The sequence below is a fragment of the Lepus europaeus genome, chromosome 17, assembly GCF_033115175.1.
Source record: "Lepus europaeus isolate LE1 chromosome 17, mLepTim1.pri, whole genome shotgun sequence".
Lineage (NCBI taxonomy): Eukaryota > Metazoa > Chordata > Mammalia > Lagomorpha > Leporidae > Lepus > Lepus europaeus.
In genome coordinates, this window is record NC_084843.1 from 68,193,508 (window position 1) to 68,218,580 (window position 25,073).

A 25,073-nucleotide genomic window follows, 5' to 3' on the forward strand; every position below is an offset into this window, starting at 1 on the left:
GAGGGGAACTCCTGCATATCCCTGGACCAGCGTCTCCAAGCTCTCATGTGTCCACAAGGGACCCAGGCAGTGGGTGAAAACGCAGATTCGGATTCCATGGGGGTGGGGGCGGGGCCTGGGTGTCTGCATTTCTGGCACATTTCTGCTATGCTGTGGCCATTGGGCCATGGCCCGCACTTGGAGGCACAGCTGGGCGTGCAGTGCGTCTCACAGGAGCCACACAGCAGCCCTGAGGGACCCGCCAGATGCACACGGCTGGGCCCCCTGCCCAGAAGGGAAGCAGGTGCAGCAAGGGCAAGGTGCTGATTCAAGGCCACCCACAGGGCTCTTTCTTCTAACCTCCCCCATGGCAGGTTAGAGCCAAACACCTTGGCAATGAGTGGCCAAGAAGTTCCTGGTCCTGCCTGTAAGTCGCTTATGGAGGCCTGAGGCCTCTCAGGGTTGGGGGAGTTGGGGGCCTTGGGAGCTATGCCAGTCACTGGTCCCTGAAGTACTGGGAGAGGCGGGGGGGTTAGGAGTCGGCCAGGCTAGGGAGCCGAATCCTAGCCACGGCCTAGGCTGCTGTGTGACCTGGGTGAGCCCACGAGGTCTTGAGGATGTCGATGACCCCAAGGACATGGAGCACATTCAAGGTTCACTGCCTGCCTGCCTTCTGCACACCCCAACCGAGCCCCGTTCACATCTTCCTTCCTTCCACACTGCCTGGGAAAGCAGCCACGCTGTGTGACCCTGGGCAGGTGGCGTCCCCGCTCTGTCCTCAGTTTCCCCCTCTGTGGAGTGGGGGTCCCAAGAGTGCCCAGCACAGAGGGCCGAGTGAAGATGAGATGGGTCAGCATCTGTAGAGCACCCAGAGCAGGGCCTGGGACCCAGCAGATGTTAGGGACTGCATGGTTAATGCCATCTCCATGGCGCCTGCTCCCTGCTCAGCAGCAGGCACCATGGCACACACCAGGGACTCGGAATAGGACAACAGCAGCGGGTTCCTTTGCCAGGCACCCACTGTGTGCCAGGCTGGGTGCTAAGTGGTTTTACACGGCCTAGCGGGGAGCAGAGCAGCCTTGTCAGCCCCCCACCTTACGCTGCCTGCCTCGGGGACACCCGCCCATCCCTGTCACCCCAGCCTGTGGGATAAGTCATGGCTCCCACATGAAGGCAGGGAGGACAGCGAGGGGCAGTGGGAAAGGCCGGGCCCTGCGGTCACACCAACTTGGCCCGATCCTAGCCAGCTGTAGGACCGTGGGCAGCTTCCTTAACCTCTCTGTGCTACTGTTACAAAAGAAAAGAAGGCAGGCAGAGAGGTGAACCACAGACAGCACCCAGGCTAGGGTGAGGGTTCAGTGAGCAGTAAGGTGAAGGCATTGTGGTGCAGCAGGTTAAGCCACCACTTGCGATGCTGGCATCCCATATCAGAGCACTGGTTCGAGTCCTGGCTGCTCCACTTCTGATCCAGCTCCCTGCTAACGCACCTAGGAAAGCAGCAGAGATGGCCCAAGTGCTTGGGTCCCTGCAGCTACGTGGAAGACCCAGCTAGGGTTCTAGGCACGTGGCTTCAGCATGGCCCAGCCCTGACTGTTGTGGCCATTTGGGGAGTGAACCAGTGAATGGGAGAGCTTGCTGTGTTTCTACCTCTGTCTTTCAAATAAATAAGTAAATGTTCAAACCAAGCAAACAGGAAAGCCAGGCCTGAGGGACTTCTCCGGGCTCCCCACCTCACTCCAGGTGTGTTACTTCCTCTACATCATTCTTCTGAAGCCCAAACCTTGGAGTTGGGGGAGGGTGCTGTGGGGAGGGGAGCCAAGATCTCAAAGGCAGGACAGACTGGTGGAGCCAGGTCCTCTAACCCAGCAGCTGGACCCTGGTCCCTTGCCCAAGGTGGTCACCTCCCACTCCGGACAGGACCATGGGCTGCACGAGGGACCCAACGACACAGGCCCTGTCCAGTGTGGCCACCCCGGATGTGGAAGGGAGGGGAAACGCAGCCATCGCAAATATGTCTCCAAGATCCTGGGAAGGGCCAGGGCAGCTCCTGGCTCACACCTTCCTCCTCCCACCCAGTGCAGGAAATGTGTCCACTCCCTGGCAGCCTTAGGACCCCCCCAGCCTGTGCTCCCTCTGCCAGGCAAGCCAGGAAGGGCTCAGAAACACAGAGGGTCCAGAAGGGCCCAGAGATGCTCCTGGGCTGGGCTCACAGACGATGGATAAAACGTGTGGACTCCTGGCTGAGACCTCAGCTCAGCCAGGACCTGGGGTGGGAGAAGCACAGCAGCGTTCAAACAGTCACAATAGTGGGGCCACCTCCTGGGGCCCAGGCCCGGGCCCCATTCCAGGAGCAGGCAGGGCTCAAGACAGGTGAGAAACTGCGGCGGGGTTGGGGGGCATTCAAATCAGGTGTGGGGTGAGGGAGCTGGTCATGAAAAGCAGGGATCAGAGAGAAGAGCCTGCGGGCCTGGGCTGGCTGGAGAGGGCTCCACAAGGGAGGTGGGTGCAAGCCAGGCCCTGAAAGGGAGACAGGAAGAGCGAGCGCAGGGAAAGGCTGGGGAGCCTGCAGGGTGCCACAGGGTTGGAGAGGCCTGGGTGTGCAGCTGCGCACATGTGTGTGTATGCACATGTGTGCACGCATGTGTGGTTAAGCACCTGCTAAATGGATCCGGGAAAAGGAGAGGGGAGGGCTCGGGGCCTGTTGTACCCCATGCTGCCTCTCAAGGCAGCTCACGTCAACCCTGCGCCAGGCTCAGAGCCTCACACTACACATGAGGGCAGAGGCGGCTCAGGAGCCCCGGCAGCCAGACAAGGAGCACCCACAGTGACTGCTGCCATTTACTGCATGCCTGGCAGGTGCCAAGGACAGGAACAGAAACTTCGTCTACCCTTTTCCCACAGAAGTGGCAAAACTCGCTATAGAGAGGCAAGCCCATTGTATAGACTCCCGGGAGACCCTGCAGTCTAGCTAAGGTCAGTAGTGAAGTCTGAGTGCGGCTCAGTGGGACTCAGTTGCCCTGGACTCCCCTGTCCTCATTGAGGCTGAGAGGACCAAAGGATGGCCCATCCAGAACCATCTGCAGGGCTGTAGAGCCAGCTCCACCCTGAGCAATTGCAAGGCAAAAATGAGCCATGGGAGAGGTGCAGGCCAAGAGCCTGGCACGCTGCAGGCCCTGGCAGGAGAGGAACTAGTGAGTTAATGAGTGAGTGGGTGGGCCGTTCTAGGATTCAGAGGAGGGCAGTCCCTCTGAGCTTGGAGATCAGGAGAAATCATAGAAGGCTGCCTGGAGGAGGGGATGGGGGTGTTATTCAGCCCAAGGATGCAACAGCTCTGCTCCAGCACTAGGTCTTGCAGATCGTGCAAGACCAGGAATGGGTCCGGGAGCAGAGGATGGAGAAGGTGAGACCACGGACACCTTGAGATTCCTGGGGTCTCCTAATCGCCATCTGTGACCCTTTTAAAAAGAGAACTGGCAGCTGAGGATGTGAAACCAGCCCTCCTAGGCTCTTTCCTGCCGGGCGCGAGGCAGCAGGAAGGATGTCGAAGTGGCCGCCTGTGCCCCCACGCCCTGCACCCCGCCCCCGGCAGCTGCTCCCACTTGCCTAGGCCAGATGGGAGCTGACAGCCCACGGGTGTCCTATCACCCCTCGTCCTGGAGCACCCACCCTCGGGACACAGTCTCGGAAGCCAAGCTGGGTGACCGGAAATCACGCGAGCCCCTCCCAAGGCTCCTGAGAAAACATAGCCTCTCCCCTGTTCTCTCAAAGGCAGCTCGCCTTTCGGGGGTGGGGGGGGAGTGGGAAGGCAGGACCAAAGCCCCCTCCCTGGACCCCACAGCCTTGGACCCCTGGGTCCTCCCAGAGCAGTCTGAAACAGCTGAGCGGAGGCATGATGACAGCGACGGCAGGCGACACCTGTGGAGGCTGCGGGCTCACAACATCCCACAGAGCAGGAGTTTTCGCAGAGAGGATGCTGGGGCCTAGAAAGCCTGGGTGCATTTTCCCAAAGGCGCCCAGCCAGCAAGAGGCGGGGCTGGAGGTAGAACACAAAGCAGACTGGCTCCGGCGGCTGTGCTCCGGCCACCGCGCTGCAAGCAGGGGGCCGCAGATGCGAGGAGGAAGGGCTGGAGCCCAGGACCCTGAGTCTGGGGCACTGCCCTGACATCAGCACCTACGCCAAAGCCACCACGCGCCAAGGAGCAGGCACAGTGCCCCGAGCAACACCCTTCCCAGCTAGCATTCCCCGAGTGCTCTTGGCATTCCAGGGCCTGCGCCAAGGGCAGGCCCAGCACAGCCCAGGCCCCTCAGCCCGTCAGGGGCGGGCAATGTCACCTGCAGCAGCCTAGATTCCCAGCCACGCCCCTGCCCCCGGCCCAGGCCCACCCAGGCTGAATCATTTCTTCCTTGTATAAGTTCCTTTTCTGTGACTTCAACAAAACACCTGGAGCTGGGTGCTGGCAGAGAAAATAGGTTCCCGTATTTGCAAACGGCATGGCGTCAGTTTGGGGAAAAGGCCTCTCAGCGGCTGATATCCAGAAGCGAGAGATCACAGTTAGGACAGGAAGCCAGAGAGAGGGGAGGAGCCAGGCTGGCCCTCTCACTATGGACCCGCTCCTGAGAACTGACCAGACAACCATGAGAAACACCTTCACCCCTTACAAGGCAGTGACCAAAGCCACGCCCACTAGGCCCCGCCTCCTAACCACCACTCTGAGGACCAAGCTTGCAACACAGGATCCTTTGGAGGCTTCGGTCAAACCACATCCCAATCACAGCAGCTCTGAGCTGATCCATGGTTTCAAAGCTTTTGAGCCGGACAATCCCTCCTTCACTGAAACATGAAGGTCAAGTACGAGGCTGTGCTGGGGGAGGCCGGCCACACCCCCATCCTCTGCTCCCCAACTGCCTGGCGCTGGGGCCGAGTCCCAGCCTGAGCTTCTGCCCCGAAAATCCTGCCCCCGCTCTGCCCCCTCCTTGCCCATCCTCTGCCCTGGCTCCAGCCACTCTGCAGCCAGGTCAAGGCTGGAATGAGGGTTTGCGAACGCCAGCTCGGGTCGGACGTGGGCTGGGGCCTCGGCTCTGCTGCCGCCTTCGCCTTGGGCACCAGCCTGCTCCAGCCTGGGGTCCCAGGGCAGCAGAGCTGGGGCCAGGGGCCGGGAGCGGGGGGTGGGGGGGCTGGACAAGCGGCCTCGCCCGCCCCGCAGGACCCTGCCGCTGTTTACATGCTGCCGCCTCTCGGGCTCAGCTGTTCTAGGAGTCAATTCTCTTCCTTGCTCTATTTTTCTTCTTCTTTTGCAATCTCCGAGAAACCCGAGCTGCCAGATGGGTGGGGGCGACGGCTGTTTTCTGTCTGACATCTGGATTGCATTAGCGGCCCAGGGCGCGCTGACTCGGGATGGCAGCTCCCCTGGGCCCCGCCCTCCCCTGGCCTCTCCCGGGGAGCGCAGGTGACAACACCCGCAGACCTCCCTCGATGGAGTCACCGGTGCCCCCCCCCCCCCCGCACCAAGACTGTCTTGGCAGGGGGTGGTGCAGGCTGAGGGCTTGGAGTTCCTGCTCCCAGGTCAGCGCAGGAAGGGTGACCGCCAGGCTGGGCGGGGCTGGGCCTCACTGCCAGCAAGGGCAGGGGAGGGCTCAGGGAAAGGACGTGCGTCTGTCCCACGCGTCGTTCGTGGTGTACCACCCCGGGCCCCACCCCAGCCCCCACTCCTGCAGAGGTGCTGAGTGCGTCAACACAGCAGGGAGCCCAGAGAGGGTGTGTGACGCGCCCAAAGTGGGTCAGCATTTTTTTTTTTTTGGAACTGGAACTCTGATCTCTGGACTATAAATTTGAGGCTGTTTTCTTTGACTTGCACAAAACATCTCCCTCTCCAACATCAGGGCCCTTATGGTGGGTGTGGGGACCCCCAGCCTGGCTGCACTTCAGAGGAAAATGGTAGCTGGAAAGCGCATGTCCTGTCACCGGGCAGGCCGCGGCGGCCCCCAGCTAACACCCCAACACATCATGACCTTCACGGTTTCAGGGTCTGGGGCACTGTGGCCTGCGTGAGCCCCTTCCTCCATAAAATTATTAAAAGTATCTTCTCTAGGGCTGGTGTTGTGGCACAGCAGGTTAAACCACTACCTCTGATGCCAGCATCCCATGTGGGTTCGAGTCCCGGCTGCTCCACTTCCAATCCAGCTCCTTGTTAATGTGCCTGGGAAGGCAACGGAAGATGGCCCAATGTTTGAATTCCTGCCACTCAGTGGAGTTCCTGGCTCCTGGTCTCAGGCCTGGCCATTGCAGCCATTTGGGGAGTGAACAAGGGGATGGAAGATTCTCTCTCTCTCTCTCTCTCCCTCCCTCCCTCTGTCACTTTACCTTTCAAATAAATAAACCTTTTAATAACTATTTTCTGACAACTTTGGTAGAAAGACAAACATCCAGGCAGGATTCATACCAGATGGCATTATTTTGATATTCCTTTCCTGTTTTTTGTTTATTTTTTATTTATTTATTTATTTATTTTGACAGGCAGAGTGAGAGAGAGAGAGAGTGAGAGAGAGAGAGACAGAGAGAAAGCTCTTCCTTTGCTGTTGGTTCACCCTCCAATGGCCGCCGCGGCTGGCGCATCATGCTGATCCGAAGCCAGGAGCCAGGTGCTTCTCCTGGTCTCCCATGGGGTGCAGGGCCAAAGCACTTGGGCCATCCTCCACTGTCCTCCTGGGGCCACAGCAGAGAGCTGGCCTGGAAGAGGGGCAACCGGGACAGGATCTGGCACCTCGACCAGGACTAGAACCCCCAGGTGCCGGCGCCGCAGGCGGAGGATTAGCCTATTGAGCCACGGCGCCAGCCCCTTTTCTGGTTTTAAAATAAATGAATGGTAGAACACTTCTGTGGACCCCTGGGAGTCTCCTGGGCCCCTGGCACGGCCCCACTGTCCCTGGTGGAGGAGCCGGCCAGGCACACGCTGTCCAAGCTCCCTGCTAGATTCTTCATGGGCTCTGCTGTGCCCCCGTCTTCCCGCTGACCTGCGCCTGCGGTCTGACAGCACCCACTGGGAGGCCAGCTCCAGGACTGCGGGAGCCGCTCCTGGTTGCGCGCTGTGGCATCCTCAAAGGCCAGCGCGTGTCCGGCATGGAGCGGGCTCAGGCGACACCCGCTGAGCAAGCACGCGAAGGCGCGCCCATGGTCTCAGAGCCCAGTGGGCGGCACCCCGTTTTCCCAGGCAGCACGCTCCCTGGCACCCCGCCCCACAGCTGGTGCTTTCTCTGGAAGTCGGTCCCTCCCCTCCAGCCTCCGCACGCCCTGCCTTGTGTCTGATCTGTGTCGCTTGCCTTCCCCTGCAGTCCTATCTCCTCCAGCCCGGTCTCCAACGTGCCTCCAGCCCGATCTTTCAAAATGCCAATCTGAGCATGTCACCTAAACCTTTGGCTGGCTTCTCCCTGCCCTTCAGACACAGTCCAAGTTTGGGCAGCCTGGCCCGCAGGCCCTTCACCACCTGCTGCGGCCACACCTCCTGCTCCTCCCCGCTGGAGCGCCAGCCGTCGCCAAGGTTCGCAGTGCCCAGAAAGGCTACTCCCGTTATTTACACGCTTGCTTGGAAGCCTCCCCCACCCCACGCCCCGCCTCCTCCTCCTTGAGGCCTCCCAGGAAGCCCCAGGCAGAGCTGGTCCATCACGGCAAACCTCCACTGCAGAGCCCTGGTCACCCAGAGTGGCCAACGCTGTTTCTAGCTGCCCCACCAAGGACCTTATCAAGTACGGGCCCTGCACGCAGTAGGCGCTCAGGAATGGTTGGGTGATGGGAGCAGGCCCTGGGCCCTGCTCTATCTTGGACAGACTGTGTGTCCTGGGCGCAGATGCGGCACCGTGCCACGCGGCCAGCACAAACACACATGCCCGTGCAGGCGGGGGCATCTGGCTCAGAGCACAGTGCTGCGGCACAGGTCCTCCAGCCCTGCCTCAGAAGGGTGCAGAGGCCAATATGAGAGGACCACTGACCTGCACGCAGGCTGGGCACACAGTGACCACGCTTCCCCTGAAGCCAGCGGGCTTTCTGCTGCCCCCAGAGCTGGCAGTCCCAAGCCTGCCCGGACCTGCCTGGCTGTACTGGGCCAGCAGACCCCCTGAGGCTGGACCAGCAGCGGAAGGAGCCATCGTGCCGAGCTGGCTGGACCAGACCACGTCTGGCTTCTCCCCACCCTATCCTTATCTTTCTTTTTGCCCAGCAACTCGTCTTTTAAAGACCCTTGACTTTCTGTGAATGATACGGGAGATCAAAGTCTCAATGCTAACGGCGATGGCAGATGTCAGAGAAAAAGTGTGGACTCTGGAGCCAGGACTGTATTCAGCGCTAGTGTTGGGGATCTTAGGCAAGTCACTCAGCTTCTCTGGGCCTCTGTCGTAGCATCTGGCAATTTGGCATCACTAGTGCCTACTGGGAGGGCCGTTGAGAGGGCTAAATGAGCAAATGCAGAAAACACATTAAACTCAGGAGTAAACCCAATGCTTAGAGGAGGCCCTTACTATTACTGTTAACAATACGAGTACCCCAGGGCTGGCCAGCTGGCACACTGTGAGGGGGTGCAGGGTGGCTCTTGGCTCCTAAGTGTTCTTGAGCCAGTGGTGACATTGGCTGGAGAAGGACGCTGACCCAGGCACAGTCTCACCTTGCAAGAAGGGGCTGCTCTTCTGTGACATTCGAAAATGGTTTCTAGCATCTTCAGCCTCTGCTGTCAGGGCTCCCGGTCTCCTCACACTATGCTGGGACATGTGAGGGACCCCAGCAATCTGATGCAGCGAGCTCTCAAAACCCCTATCCTAGGTTTAAGGTTAGAGAATAATTGGCTAACAAGACCCCAGCCGCTGGTTCCTGTGACCCGCGGTCGGGGCCACTGACAGTGAGTGCGTTCACCTCGTGCTCCCTGCCGCCATCCGCAGAGCCCTGGAGCGCCGAGAGCGGCTTTAGTCACTTACGTCACTTAACAATCATCCCACAGAAGCAGAAGAGATAAAGGAGCAGAAAGAAATTTTTTTCACATTTACTTTATTTATTTGAAAGGCAGAGTGACAGAGAAAGGGAAGAAGAGACAGACAGAGAGAAAGAGAGAGAGAGAGAGAGGGCGCTTCTGTATGCTGGTTCACTCCCCAAATGGCCATAATGGCCATGGCTGGGCCCGGCCAAAGCCAGGAGCCTGGAATTCCATCCAGGTCTCCCACCTGGGTGGCAGGGGCCCAAGCACTTGGGACATCGTCTGCTGCTGGCTTCCCGGGTGCATTAGCAGGGAGCTGGCTGGGAAGCGGAGCACGCAGGACTCAATCCAACACTCCAATATGGGATGCCAGCGTCTCAGGTGGCAGCTTAACCTGCTGAGCCACACTGTTGGCCACGGGAAGAATGTTTGAGGAGACAATGACTGAAAACGTCTCCAATGTGAGGAGAAGCTGTAATCAATAGAATCAAGAGAATGGCTCTAGGGACACAGCACAGCAGAGCTACTGAAAGCCAAAACTCGGATGGAACAGAGCTCCTAGGACTGACACTTCTGTATCTCACTGGAGCTAATTACCAATCTGAAGCAGACACGCGCCCATTAAAATGTGTAAAAAGCCCTAGAGCAATCCCCAAAGAAATAACTCACAAAATATAGTGAAAAAATCATTGGCCGGCACTGCGGCTCAATAGGCTAATCCTCCACCTTGCGGTGCTGGCACACCGGGTTCTAGTCCCAGTCAGGGCGCCGGATTCTGTCCCAGTTGCCCCTCTTCCAGGCCAGCTCTCTGCTGTGGCCAGGGAGTGCAGTGGAGGATGGCCCAAGTGCTTGGGCCCTGCACCCGCATGGAAGACCAGGATAAGCACCTGGCTCCTGCCTTCGTATCAGCGCAGTGTGCCGGCTGCAGCGCGCCGGCCACGGCGGCCATTGGAAGGTGAACCAACAGCAAAAGGAAGACCTTTCTCTCTGTCTCTCTTTCTCACTGTCCACTATGCCTGTCAAAAAAAAAATCATTAAAGAAATTTAAATGTTACATTAGAAAATTAATACCAAAGAAAGCAATAAAGGAGGATTAGAGGCACAGGAAAGATATGAACAATTTAGGAGACAAAAAGAAAAATGGCAAACCTAAATCCAACTATGTAAATAGTAGCATTAAATGAGAATGTATTGGGGTCGGCTCTGCGGTGTAGCAGGTAAAGCTGCTGCCTGCAGTGCCGGCATCCCATATGGGCGCCATTTCGAGTCCCAGCTGCTCCACTTCCGATCCAGCTCTCTGTTAGGGCCTTGGAAAACATTAGAAGATGGCCCAAGTGCTTGGACCCCTGCACCCATGAGGCAGACCCAGAAGAAATTCCTGGCTCCTGGCTTCAGATCGGTGCAGCCCCAGACATTGTGGCCATCGGGGGAGTGAACCAGTGGTTGGAAGACCTCTCTCTCTGCCTCTGCCTGTCTGTAACTCTCTGCTTTTCAAATAAATAAATAAATATTTAAAAGACCCAACACTGCTCTGACTAGCACCAGGGGCCAGCCCAGATTTTTTTTTTTTTTTTTAAAAAGAGTGAATGTCTTAAATAATACAGTCAAAAGGCAGGGATTCTCAGACGGGACAATAAAAAACCAGATTCAACTATGTGCTATTACAGGAGAGAAATTTTGGATTCAAATGCATGCATAGACTGAACGTATGAGAATGAGCAAGGACCCATCACATATACAGCAACCCTCAGAACGCTGCACCCACGTGGGAGACGTGGAGGAAGCGCCTGGCTCCTGGCTTCAGTCTGGCTCAGGCCTTGCTGTTGCAGCCGTCTGGGGAGTAAACTAGTGGATGGAAGACCTCTCTCTCTCTCTCTCTCTGTAACTCTCACTTTCAAATAAGTAAATAAATCTTCAGGAAAAAAAGAAGAGCAAACTAAACCTAAAGCAAGATGACAGAAGGCAATAATCAAGACTTTCGGGGAGCTAAGCACAAGACCAGGAAGAGATATTCACAGACCTATGCCCAGAGTAACGTTACGCCCGATAGCCAAAACGTGGCTTGTTTCCATTGATGAGTACACAGATAATAATGTGGTCTATGCATTCAATGGAGTATTATCTGGCCTTAGAAAGGACTGAAACTCCGACACACACGACAAAACAGAAGAATCCTGGGGACAACATTCTGGGTGAGGTTAACCCAGGCACAAAAGGACAACACTGGGTAACTCCACCTCCATGAGGTACCTAGAGTAGTCAAACAAATCAAGAGAGAATAGGCCGGCGCCGCAGCTCAATAGGCTAATCCTCTACCTGCGGCGCTGGCACACCGGGTTCTAGTCCCAGTCAGGGCCCCGGATTCTGTCCCGGTTGCCCCTCTTCCAGGTCAGCTCTCTGCTGTGGCCCGGGAGGGCAGTGGAGGATGGCCCAAGTCCTTGGGCCCTGCACCCCATGGGAGACCAGGAGAAGCACCTGGCTCCTGGCTTCGGATCAGCATGGTGCGCCCGCCGCAGCGGTCATTGGAGGGTGAACCAACAGCAAAAAGGAAGAGCTTTCTCTCTGTCTCTCTCTCTCACTGTCCACTCTGCCTGTCAAAAAAAAAAAAAAAAAGAGCCTGTGAAAAAAAAAAAAAGAGAGAGAGAGAGAGAGAGAGAGAGAGAATGGTGGCTGCCGGGGGCTGGCTGGCGAGAGGAGAGGGGAGTTTCATGGAACGGAGTTTCAGATCTACAATTTAGGAGAGTCTGTGGGAGTGAGTGTGCAGCTAAGCAGCTAAGAGCCCCACGTGCCACATCAGAGCACCTGGCTCAGTACCTGGCTCTGCCTCCTGACTCCAGATTCCTGCCGAAGCAGACCCTGGGAGTCTCCCTCTCTCTCTCTCCCTCTTTCTAATTCTGTGTGTGTGTGTCCGTGTGTGTGTGCGTGCGTGTGTATGTGCCTCTCAAATAAATAAAACAGAGAGCTGAGGCTGGATAGTGGTGGATGGTTCTACAACGATGTGAATGTATTCTTTGTCATTGAATTGATGAAGATGGTAGTTTTTTTTTAAGATTTAATTATTTATTTGAAAGTCAGAGTTACACAGAGGGAGAAGGAGAGGCAGAGAGAGAGAGAGAGAGAGAGAGGTCTTCCATCTGATGGTTGACTCCCCAATTGTCTGCAATGGCTGGAGCCATGCTGATTCGAAGCCAGAAGCCAGGAACTTCTTCCCGGTCTCCCATGCGGATGCAAGGGCCCAAGGACTTGGGCCATCTTCCACTGCTTTCCCAGGCCACAGCAGAGAGCTGGATCAGAAGTGGAGCAGCTGGGACTCAAACCAGTGCCCATACAGGATTCCGGCACTATAGGCAATGGCTTTATCCGCCACAGCGTTGGCTCCCGAAGATGGTAGTTTTTAGGTGTATTTTACTACAATCTAAAAAAACGATTAGAGGCAAGGACGCTTGATGCTGTGGCTAAAATGTCACTTGGGATGCCACATCCCATTTTGGAGAGTCTGGGTTTAAGTTCTGGCTCTGCTTTTGATTCCAGCTCCCTGCTAATGTGCACCCTGCGAGGTAGCAAGTGATGGCCCAAGCACTTGGGTTCCTGCCACCCATGTGGGAGTCCAGTGGATTAAGGTTCCAGCTCCTGGCTTCGGCCTGCTCTGGCTATTATAGGGATTGGGGGGGGTGAACTAGCAGATGAAAATGCTCTCTCTCTCTCTTTCTCTGCCTTTCAAATAAAATTGAGAATAAGTAAATATAATTTACAAAATAAAAGAGATTAGGCAATGCCAGCATTATGGCACGGTGGGTTAAGCTGCTGCCTGTGATGCTGGCATCCCATACAAGCGCTGGTTCAAGTCCCGGCTGCTCAGCTTCTGATCTAGCTCTCTGCTATGGCCTGGGCAAGCAGGGAAGGATGACCCAAGTGCTTTGGCCCCTACTACCCATGTGGGAAACTCAGATGGCGTTCCAAGCTCCTACTTTCAAGCTGGCCCAGCCTATGCCATTGGGCCACTTGGAGAGTGAACCAGAGGATAGAAGCTCTCTCTCTGTCTGTCTGTCTCTTTCTTCGTAACTCTGCCTTTCAAATAAGTAAAATAAAGTTTTTAAAGACTTTATTCATTATTTATCTGAGAAGTAGAGTTACAGACAGTGAGAGGGAGAGACAGAAAGCTCTTCCCTCCACTGGTTCACTCCCCAGATGGCCGCAACGGCCGGAGCTGCGCTGATCCGAAGCCAGGAACCAGGAGCCTCCTCCGGGTCTCCCATGTAGGGGCAGGGACCCAAGTACCTGGATCAGTCTCTACTGCTTTCCTAGGCCACAGCAAAGAGCTGGACTGGAAGAGGAGCAGCCAGGACCAGAACCAGCACCCACATGGGATGCAGGTGCCGCAGGCAGAGGATTAACCCACTGTGTCACAGTGCTGGCCCCCAGTAAAATGAATTTTTGAAAAAAGGAGAGAGATTAGAGTGGAAACTAGTGAAATAAAGAAGAGAAAAGCAATAGAGAAAGTGAGCTAAACCAAAAGTTGGTTCTTTGAAAAGTTCAACAAAATAAACAAATCTTTAGTCAGAATGTCCAAGAAATAGAGAAAACTCAGATTACAAGAATTAGAAAGGAAAGAGGGGAATATTATTACTGACCGTATGGAAATCAAAAGGTTTGTAAGAGAAGACAATCAACAAACATGCCAACAGATTAGGTGAAACCAACTCTATGAATACAAACTACAGTAACTGAATCAAGCAGAAAGAGACCATCAGACCCATCTTAGATCAAGCAAAGAGACCAAATTAGTAATCAAGGAAAGCCCAGACCAGATGGCTCCACACGTAGATTCTACAAAATAGCACGGAAATGCTGTTCACAGACTTGTCCAGAAAATGCAGCAGGATTGTGGGAACCGAGGCAGGCTACCACATGGGAAGGCCTTGAAAACACTACACTAAGTTAAAGAAGGCTGTCACATGATCCCATTTCCTGGAACGCCCAGGGAAGGTGAATCTATACAAGAAGAAGATGGATGTGTGGTTGTCGGGAGCTGCAAGGTCTGAAGCTAAAGGATACAAAGTGGGAGCTGCAAGGTCTGAAGCTAAAGGATACAAAGTTCAACTTGAACGTGATGCAAATGTCCTGTAACAGATTATGGTGAGCACTGCATGAGTCTGTGATGTTCACAAAGGCCATTGAGCTGCACACTTTGGGTGAATTCTATGGGAAATGAATTACAGCAGTTAACCCCCCCCCCAAAAAAAAGTGTTCTACTTTTACGCATTTTGTGTGTGAGATCGGACATAGCATTTCCTTTGAAATGGGTGACAGCCTTGTCAGTATCCCTTCCTTGGAAGACTGGTACCTGCCGTGGGAGGTATCTGGTATAGTGTGGATGTCAGAAGCGAGGGGTACAGAGATGACCCGCGCCCAGCACCTCCCCTGGGGCTTGTGGTCAGGATCCAGTGGAATCCCAGCCTGCCAGAATACCTGGGACCGTGTCCCAGGGACCCAGAGGAGAAAAGCGCACGGCTAGCCAACACCTGCTGAGACCCTGTGATGGGCGTGGGCCAGGCTCAGCTTGTACCACGTGTTATTTCACCACATCCTCATCGCTCGTGAGCAGGGCAGGGCAGAGCCTCGGGGCTTCAGGAGTGCTGGACAGAGCCCGGTTTGAGAGGGGACAGCTCAAGAGAGAAACTGAGGCACCACAGACCACGGCTGCGGCAGGGCTGCTCTAGGAAGCAAAGAGCACTGGGGTCCCAGGGCGGGGGTTCCCAGGCACGCCCACCCTCTCCCCAGCGCTGTACTCCCCAACTCTTCTGCAGCTGTGCACCGGGGCCACTCCTTGGATGTCCGCCACAGAGTGAAGGGACTGAGGTCCTCGTAACCAGTGTCAGCACCAGCATGAGGGACCCTCTGCCCCCCAGCAGCTGGAAGAGCTCTGGCCCTGCCTGCAGAGACAGCGGCAGGTGCACACACACACTCACCCTCACACCTCCACAGCCCCGTGCCTCTGGCTCACCACCCATCCATTGCCTTCAGAAACGGGTCACACTGAGCCACCTTCGCCCTGAGCTCTCCTCCTCCCGGAAGCTTTCCTGAGCTGCCAGCCAGGGTGCCCCTCCTGGTGTCTGGGTGTCGCCTGCCTGGGTGAGTCAAAGCTTCGGCTGTCCCCTGACCAGCTCAGCCACGGTGGCTGTGGAATGAGGCTGGTGAGAGCACCTGGCACAGGGGGTGGCTGTTGTGGGCAGGACTTGCAAAGCTGCTCAGAAGGCACGGGGCACGGTGTCTGTCCCCTCCCTCAAGGGGCTAAATGCTGGCCTGCCCATCTCACAGGCAAGAGGGTGAGGTGCTGCCGTGATGTGAGAGGCTGCTGGCTGGGAGGGCCACGGGCAGGCCTTTGAGGACCAACCCAGAGAACCATGGGAGAGGGCCCCACAGTCTGCGGGGACCTCTGCATGCCCCCTTGCTGACCACTCCTACTGAGGGGGAGTCAGGGGTGGGCGGGTAGGGGACAGGGGACAGGCCCCAGCGGGCCAGCTCCCCGTACCCGGATGTCCAGGGTGGGACACAATGAGAGGGAGGTCTGGGGAGGGTCTGTGGTGGAGCATTTCTCACCAGAGCTCCCCAGAAGCACTGACACGGCTGTGCCTGGGCCACCCCGAGCGGAGCGCTACAAGCATATCCCAGCCCCCTGACGGGTCCTGCCGGGACCAGGCCCCACCTTATCACGGCCCCAGCCTCCAACATCTGGAGGGGACCAGCGCAGGGGCACTCAGAGTTTTCAGGATTCCAGTCCCATTACATACAGAAAGTGAAAGCAGCACCACACCAGAAAAGAAAGTCGGAAAATGTGGGAAAAAAAAAAATACGTAACGGGGGCCGAATCACCAAGCATCTCGCACCACGCTGAGCACAGCCGCTAACCTCTCTCCCTGCATGCGAGACGCCAAGTCCAGCAGTGAGTCAGGGGCCATCCTCTGGGGGCCTGGGCCCCGGAGCCCCACCCTGCCACAGAAAAGCAGTCGGCGAGCCACGGGGGCTGAGCCCACTCCCTGCGGCCCTGTTCACACCCAAGAGAGCCACCCGGCCCCACCGTGCCAGGGGCTCTTGCCCAGCCCTCTCCTGGGGGGCAAGCAGTGGGGGAAGAGCCCCCTCCACCGCCTCCTCACAAGACAAGGCAGAGATGGGGTCTGGGGGTGGGGGTGCACATGTGGATTCCTGGCCTGGAGCCTGCATTCCTTCTCTGTGAGTGTGAGGAGGCTGCTGGCCCGGCCTGCCCGCCACAGGAAGGCCCTGCATCTCACTGCAGAGCGGCATGTTGGGGTCCACAATGCCCCCACGCAGCCACCCGCACAGGCCCAAGCTGGGCCTCTGTCCTGTGTACCCCCACAAGGGAACCAACAGGTGGAGGCCCCTGCCGGGCCGGGCTGCCTTACCTGGGGGCAGTCTTTGATGTAGTGTCCTTTGTTGAAGCACAGGTGGCACAGGTAGTTGGGCGGGGGCCGCTTACTGGGCTTGCGGGCCTCGGAGCTGAGGCTCAGGTCAGAGAAGTGCTCGGTGAGCGAGCTGAGGCCGTCGGCGATGTTGTTGAGGGAGCCGTAGGGCGAGGCGCTCTTGTACACGCTGCTGCCCAGCGCCTGCGGGGGTGAGGCACACACATTCACAGCCGTGGCCTGGGGGGTGCTGGGGTGTCCTCTGCCCTCCCCCCAACACACGCGAGTCCACACAGAGCCTTTGGCTGCCTCCAGGAGCCCGAGTTCAAATCCCAGCTCCAGTTGGGTGTGTCCCTGGGCATGCCAGCTAACCACTCCGGGCCTCAGTGGTCCTGTCTGTAGAATGGAAATATTAATAGCTACCTCCTAGGGTTTCCGGAAGGCTAACACGAGGGCGCCAGTTGGGACCCACTCCGTATAAGGTGGTGATGCTGATGATGAGGCTGGTATTATTATTACCACTTGTTCTTGACACATGGCCATGGGACCAGAAAGTATAATGGATCGGGGCTCCACTGCTAATGGGGGGAGGGGCTCAGGCAAATGGCTACTGACTCGGTTTCCCAGTCTTGCAGGAAAAGGAACATCTGTCTACAGGCTCTGTGGCACAATGTGTGGTCTGTGTCCAGGGACCCTCAGCCCAGCAGCCCAGAGCCACCTTCTGCACTCAAGGGGGTGGGGGTGTGGCTCAGTGCCCCCCCAACCCCAGATGACAGGAAGCAGGCACCTCACCGAGCTTCAAAGCAGACGCGGCCCAGGCCCCTCCTGGTGTACACAGCCTCTATTTATAGGCATCACGGGCTCCCAGCCGCCCAGCACTCTGGAATTTAGCAAAGGTGGAGACGAGGCCAAGGCCGGAGAGGGGCAGCTCCTCCGGGAGGGGCAGTGAGAGGCCTGGGGATGGGGTGTCTCCTGGCCCCAACTCAGGTGCCCAAGAACCACGAGATGACGATCTGCGCCTGGGGGTCCGACAGGGAGATGGGCTTGGCTCTGGGGAGTCCTCAGGCCGAGGGGGAAGATGGGGGCCCTGCAGGGGTGGGCCAGGGACAGCCCTTTCTTCATCCTCTCAATGTAGGAAGATGGGGGAGGGGTGCTGAGAGCTACTCAGAGGGGCAGGGGGCACGCCCTCCCCTACCCCAACCAGAATAGCTCCCACCCCTCCTGCATGCATACCCCAGCTGGGGCCTCCCTGCGGCCTCTCTAGTTTGGGGTCTGCCCCTCCTTGTCATCTGTCCTCGGGACACCCCACTGTGCGATCCTGGGCCAGCCCTTTCCCTCTCTGGGCTGTCCTCGCTCGTGCCCTTTGGGACCACAGCCTGGGATGTGGAAGGAAGGACGCGGGCTCCGCAACCCGGGCAGCCCCAGCCTGCACACAGTGACTGCGGCTGGGACGCGGGGGGTCCTGATGACTGCTGTACCACCGCCAGTCACACCAGGAAGCCCAGGGTCAGCGGAGGACGTCACATGGACCCAGGCTCAGCCTGCGGGAGATGCCAGCTCTCAGAGGAGACCACGACGGAGGATCCACCAGGAAGGGCGGAGCCCCCCAGCGCCGCAGGTGTGTGAGCCAATGAGCTGGGCAAGTCCCATGGAGATCAGCTTCCACCACCACGCCTCCTCTCTCCAGCATGGGAAACTTCACATATTAAGATAGCTGATTCTCACCACAGCGCTGTGAGTCATTGTTCCCATTGTACAGATTAAACCAGTGTGTCCAAGCTTGCACTGAAGGACTGGGAAAACCCATAACAGATCTGGTGTTCTGCGGCCCATCTCAGACCTACCCGAAGCAGCCCCCTGGGAGCGAGGACCAGAAATCTACATTCTTTGGTGAACTAGACACAGCAAACGCTGCCAGTGGCACTGAGGGAATTCACTTTGTTTTGTAGCCATTGCTAACACCCTCCTCTAGAACTTTCTCATCTTCCAAAACTGAAACTCTGTGCCCACTCAACACTAAGGCCACCACCCCCACCCCAGCCAGGATCTGCATTTCTCAAGCCCTCCCAGGCTGTGCAGGTACAGCCAGGCCTGCTCTGCCTTGGCCCTGGGAGCACCTGGACTTCCCAAGCCAGGAGACCTCCTCCCCAGCCCCCTCACCCGCGGGTGGGTGGGGGACAGGGAAGCGGGGAGGCAGTGGGCCCAGCCTCTCAGAGAGAAGTTCATCCAAACAAGAAACTTGAAGATCCCAGTGGGGTGACTCACCCTCATGGCTGGGAATTGCGATTTCACAAAGAACAGCCTCTTATTTTTTTCCCTCTCTCTCCCTGCAAGTCCACGGGAATCGGGACTGTTTTGGCAGCAGATTGTCAAGAGGAAGGGGAAGTTTTGTGGGTGCCACAAAGTGCACTAATTACACCCTGAGCCTCTCCTCCGCCTTGTGGCCGCACTCCCCTGCCCACGGATGGCCCTTGGGCACCCCGGGGCCGCCAGAGGCCTCTGAGCAGGCGGCCCTGCTCCTCGCAGCTCCACGCCCCACCCGCTGCTGCTGAAGGGTCACAGCAGAGCCCAGGCCCACGGGCGGCTCCACGGTCAGAGAAGCAGGGGCCACAGCTGCCCGCTCCAGAGCCCCACCCCCACCCCACCTCCAGTGCCCTCTAGCCTGTCCCAGCTGCAGCTCCAGCTTCCTGCTCCCAGCCCCAAATCAAGACAAACACCACTGAACAGCTGAAAGGGCAGAGGGTGGTCAGCCAAGGCACCATCATCCCCACGTCACAGACAGAGAGACTGAGGCCCAGAGGAGACACAGAGGAGGGCACCCGGCCAGGCCTAACGGCTGGGGGTCTCGCTTGCCAGGCAGTGAGAGGTGGGTGGGGCAGTGAGCTGCAGCCCAGTTTGAGCTCGAGCCATGGAGGTGAAAGGCCAGTCATCCTCCCCGCTGTCTGCAGGGTCTGGAGGGACTGGACAGAGGTCAGGACACGCGGAGCTCCATGCCCTCCAGGGTGGAGCTGGGGCCTGGCCGCTTGGGTTTCCCAGCTGGCGAATGTGACATGGTGCAGAGAAGGGGGGGCCTACTTGACCATCTCCGCGGTCTGGCTTTCTGAAGGCCCTGAGCCCCGGGGACTGAGGGCCCAGCAGGCATGGGGCACTTAGTCACCACGGGCACTGCCTCTGGTCCTTCCGCCTGCGGCCTGGAGGGCAAGGCAGGCGCAGAGGCCTTCATCGGTCAGCCCTGAAGCTGCTCACTAGGAGTCCCCGAGGGACAGCTCTGCTTCTCTCTCCCTCTCTCTCTGGCTCTGCGCTGGGCGCCCCGCCCCTCGTGTGTCCTCTAGGTCCATCCAAACCCTCTCTAGGACTTGGCTCTGTGTCTGCTGTAAGTAGCACCGCCGCCTTGAATCCACGCCGTCCCCTTGTTCAGTCCTTCAGCTTCAACGAATGGAGCGCAAGGTGCAGAGCCAGGTGCTCCTGAAGCCCCCGGTCCCCTCCAGGGCTCTCCCAGACACCCCAGCCGGGGCAGGGACCCCCCGATGGAGCTCTGAAGCCTCTCTCTGCATGCGTGACACCTCCTGTCTCTCCCGCAGGGCTGGGTGCTATTCTGCCATCCTCCATCAGCGGGGAGCCCAGACCGGTGCTGCTGCTGCTCACGCCTGCGACTGTCCTAGGTGTGGACGGTCACTGGTGCGCCAGGGCCTGGGGACCCACTTGACCGGTGAGGTAACAGATGTCCTGACACCATGGAGGCCTCCGAGTTCTTGGGGACCGAGCAGGAGCCTCCTCTACCCTGGATTAGACTGCTCTGGGCACCAGTGGGGGACAGCCCCCCTGGTGTGGTGGGAGGAAGCCTCTGGGCTTAGAGGTCATCTCGCCTTCCTCCCTGCTCAGTGACCCCAGCAGCCAGCAGGAAGCTTAGGGTCCTCGGGCCACACCTGGGGGACCGAGTGTCACTCTTCTGCCCACTGCTGGAACTTCTCCAAACTTTCCCAGTGGTGCTGGGGAAAGTTAAACAGGAAGAGACGGCGACGACAGTGCGTTCTGATCGGGCTGCATGTCACATTCACAGAGACAGGAGACCCTCCCCCTTCCTTAGCTCCCACGTCCTTGGTGAGAACCCTACTGGCACGGGCATTCTCTGCCCCATTTTGGGGAGCTAGAAGCAGAGGCTGAGAACGCAGCCCGATGTACCACCAGCATGTGGCTGAGAGGAAATGCACACCCAGGTCCGACGGCCAGGGCCTGCACAGCTTGGCTTCCCCTACAGGAAGGGGACCCAGAGGAAAATGCCAGGGGTGACCTCAGACGTTAAGCCCCTGAGCTCTGGCGAGGTGACGCACCAGCTGCTCGGGGCTGTGCCCGGAGACAGAACGAGCAAAGGCACGGGTTTCAGGGCTGACCCCAGTTATCCCAGGAGCACACGGCCAAGCCGTGCTTCCCCTCCCATCCTGCACCTCCCTGGGACAGTCAGAGGGCACAGTGGGAGAGGGGCCGGGGACGGAAGCTCCCGAAGCAGCCCAGAGGGAGAAGTGACTCCTACAGAGATAGGACACAGGAGGTGGGGACAGGCAGCAACGTTCACAGGGAAGCACATAGCAGTGGGTGTGGTCTTGGAGAAGGGGGCCCCGGGCTGGGTGGCCAGGAAGGGCCAGCCCCAAGGAGGCCTGGCCAAAGCAAATGCCAAGTCCTGGTCCCTAGACATGAGAGCACCCTGGAGGAGGAGCTCCTGATCCCAGGCCCCAGCTCTGCGGGAGTCGCGGGGTCCTTTCTCTCTGTTGAACAACATCTTATCCTCACCCGCACATGCATGTGCACGACAATCCTCACTTTGGGATAAGAAGCCATGAGTGTCACACATGACCCCAGGCATTCTCTTAAGGGGATCTGCACCTGTACCCCCAGGGGCCTATCTGGAGTCCAGCACACACGTACCTCAAGCACACAAACACAGGTGGGCGTGGGCTGGGCTCAGAGAGAGAAGAAACAACCTGTGGCGAGGCAAGAAGGGGGCCGATGGGAAGGGAAGCCGCCCCTGAACTGAAGCTCCCCACTGGCCACTCAGCGGCAGCCTCTGCACCCATTTCCCAGGCTTCCAGCTGACCTGTGGGCCAGGCAGGTGCAAGGCAGCAACCCTTCACCCAGGCCCCTCAGGAGCACCCCTGACCCAGCCAGCGTGTGTGAAACACAGCTCCCCGTGCACACACAGAGCTCAGGAAGAGTGGGAGAAGGTGCAGGCAGAGGCAAAAGAAGAAAGGACCAGACAGTAAGGAAGCAGACAGGGACCACAGGGACTCATCAGGGAAGACCCAGGAGGTCCCCTCCCCCTCTAGGTCCCTCCAGCTCCCTCACCATTCACCTGACAGGTGCCCAGGGTTCCCAGCCACATGTCCTCTGCCAGCCTAGCACATAAGCATGGGACCAGAGTGTCTCCTGTTGCCGCTTTACATGTGTTGAAAGAACACAGAAAGCTTGAATCTGAGAACTGCAGACTGGGAAGAACCCTAACATTCAGCCAGCCTGGGGTATCACTGAGACTTGCAGGCTCTACAGCAGGGTCCTGATCTGGGATCTACTGGTGGCAGGGGTGTCCATGATCCCCCTAAAATCACAGGCACACGGGGGTGTCACACACATGCACGCATGTTTGTGTTCCATGTGTTGTGCTGATAGCTGGGACTCCAGTTGTCCACAGATTCTTCAAGAGTTCGTAACCAAAGAAGGTTAAGGACCATGAGCACACTGAAGCCTCCGCTGGGGAGAGATTTCAACTCATCTGTCCATCCGTCCAGCTGGCCATCCTCCTGCCCATCTAGTAAACATTCAAGGGGCAGCTCCTATGCCCTGGCATTGACTTAGCAAAGGATGCCGGGACTGCTACATGGAGAGACTCCATCCCTGTTCTCAGAGTGCGGACAACTCAGTTCTCGCGACAGACATTAGTGTGGCGAGACCCAGTGTCAGGACAAGCTTCACCGGAAGCACTTTCAACTTGTCTGCCACCACAGCTGGACAGGGGTCTGCACCCTGGCAGCAGGGAACGTCTCTCAGAGAGGAACCATCTTGGGGTCACACAGAAGTAGCCAGATTCTGCATAGTGTACAAGGACAGGGAACGGCATTTTAGGGAGACGCAACAGCATGTAATATAAAGCATAGAGGAAGCGGGATGCTTGCTGTTTTTAGAAACCTCAAGGAGACCACATGGCCAGAGGAGTTGTAATACCACCTTATACACACACACACACGCATGTGTGCTCGCGGGAGAAAAGGGAAGAAAGAGGAGAGAAACAGATCAGCACTGTGAGACCCAGGCTGGAGTCCTGGTTCTGCCACTGTGTCCCTAACGACATCATCTTCTCCCTGAAAAGCCTCAGTTTCCCCAACTGGTCAACAAGGTTGCTGCACTCGGCTGTGATATGGATACAAAAGCGCCCACAAAGTGTTCAGCGCCCACCTCCTCTGCTTCTCCAGCAGCAGGCCAGCCAAAGTAGGGACACAGTAGGAAATCCAGGGCCCATGCCTAACCAACGCCTACCACTCCTTAAAAGGTTAGGGATCAGGGACAAAGTGCCACGGGCACTGAGGCCTGACAGGGTGCCCCTGGTTCCTGCCTGTTCTGCACTGGGGCCCAAGGCACCACTCAGCGGAGAGCTACGCTGGAGACCACAGAGGGAGCTGGAAGCTGGAACGTGGAAGGGTCCTGGATCTAGCTTTGCCCCGGACTCACTGGGCCTCTGTGTTCTCTTCTGCATAATGGGAGCCCTATGGAAAGAGGTGTCCAGAACACAGCACCACCCAAGAGCAGGCGGCTGATCTCCAAAGCCATCTTCTCCAAGGGCCCTCCTCTTGGTGCTGACAGCGCCTGGCTCCCTGCCTCTGCCAGTTACTAATTACCAACGCCGCCTGCTTTCCTCCCTGCCACTTGCCTCAGAAGGGCCACGAGCTGTGGCCTCCCCGGGAGCCCGCCCGCCCAGTCAGCGTCACTTGATGGAGGGAGGGTCAGGCCCCCTGGCCAACGGCCTCTCCAATAACAATCCTCCCTTCTTGAGTCATAGTATAGCTTCCCGAGGGTGGCCAAGGAAATGGGGGGCACCCTCCCATGTCCCCGGCTGGCCTGGACTGGCCACTCCTCACAGAGCCCCAGAGCCACACCCCTCCCTGGCCCACCCAACACAGGCCACAGAGGCTGCTGGGGACCAACCTGGGAGGCTGAAGCCCACCCTCAGCCGCTGCCAGGCCAACTGCACCCTTGGACAGAAGCACGGCTTTGTTTTAGCCACCCACAGTGCTCAGGGCAGCTCCTCGGCTCACCTGCACCACGGAGAACACAGGTGACACAGCCAGCCCTGGGAGCCCTGCCCTCAGAGAACTGGGCACTGACCGAGGAGGCTGCCGGGAAAGCGCGTCATGACACCCCTGCCGTCATTCTTTAGTCTCCCATGGGCGGGCCACAGTGGCGATGAGGAGGGGTCTTTGGTGCCCCAGGGCAAGTTCCCAGCACAGGGAGGGCACCTGTGTTGTCAGCTCTCTCAAGAGCTCCCTAAAGGTGGGGAGCCACCCATCGAGGGAGAGGGCTGCCTCGGTGGGTGCCCCGGGCCTGGAGCTCTTCGGAAGAATGCTGGCAGGCGTTTCATACCGGAAATGCTCTCTGAGCAAACAGAACTGGGAAGTGCTGAGCGGAAGAAAGGCCAGCAGGTTTTGTAGTGCGGGCTTTCTCAGAGCCTTTACCAGGTGAGCAGGCATCGTATGTCTCCAGGGGAAGGAGGGTATGCTATGTTCCCCAAGCGGATTTGACTCCAAAGCCTCTCTCCCAGTACCCACAAAGGAGGGGTCATTTCAACGCAGAGCCACACCTTCCTGCCACCTCTTTCCCCAGAGGAAGAAGGAGAGCAAACAGCTGTGAGGATGGGGACTCCTGGGGGTTGGGGGGAGGGCTACACACCCACCCGGGGGGGCCCAAGGGGCGATGCCTTGCAAGGCAGTAACTGGACTTTTCCCGCGGCAGGATCCCCCAGCCCCTGCACAGCCGTGAATTTAAATTCCAAACAAAACTTGGCAGGGAAGACCCCGTGCAGGCCCACCCCCACTCTTAAGAGCTGCACTCTTGGGTACCTGGAGAGAGAGAGGAGGGGTTCAGTCAGGGCCCCGGGAATCTCTCTGCAGAGACGCACGGCCGTTGGCCCAGATCCGTTTTTGAAAGTGAGCTTCACGGGAACAAGTTTCTAGACGCACAAACCTGTTAAGAAAAGCGCTCAAAGTGCCTGCGCCTGCTCTGAGTTACCTCCTGGCGCTTGCTGGCGCACTTGCATGTGAACCCTGCCGCCTCCCTCGATGCTCCCAGGGCCAGCGCGCCACTCGGAACCCTTGGCTTATCTTCAGCTTTCAGAGCCGAGGTTCCAGGGGCACAATGGGCTTCTGTGCCCCCATGTCCTCACTGCTGCTCCCCCCAGCCCAGCTGCATTCATGGTGTTTTTGCTATTGTGGTGGGTGCAGGAGGGGGTGGGCTCTTGGCACAGGGGCTGGCGCAGACAGGCCGTGGTCAGCGGTCAGCATGCAAGTCACATCCACAGGCACTGCCACCGCGCCTGCCAGGCCTTGCACAGAACAGCGACGCTCCGGGCCCCTGGGTCCCTCCGTAGAGTCCCCTGCAGCCCACATGCAACTTTACTTCCTCTCCGACCAGCCCCTCGGTGGCACTGAGGTGGGGGTATTTTTTCTTGCCTTCTCAGCCA

General features: G+C 58.0%; 1 protein-coding gene across 2 annotated transcripts in view; it reads right to left on the reverse strand.

Annotated features, from left to right (window-relative positions):
- The window catches only part of ZCCHC24 (zinc finger CCHC-type containing 24), a 56,709-nt gene that overhangs the window by 29,246 nt on the left and 2,390 nt on the right, over window positions 1-25,073 (reverse strand). The window contains exons 2-3 of one of the 2 annotated variants that reach the window (XM_062213966.1): window positions 16,355-16,555; window positions 6,445-6,706 (exon numbers count right to left, since the gene is read on the reverse strand). In XM_062213966.1, the coding sequence (XP_062069950.1) occupies window positions 6,482-6,706; window positions 16,355-16,555 (426 nt within the window). In that variant the 3' untranslated portion in view covers window positions 6,445-6,481. Of the gene's footprint in view, window positions 1-6,444; window positions 6,707-16,354; window positions 16,556-25,073 lie in introns of those variants that run through there. The other variant, XM_062213965.1, reaches the window with a different exon arrangement.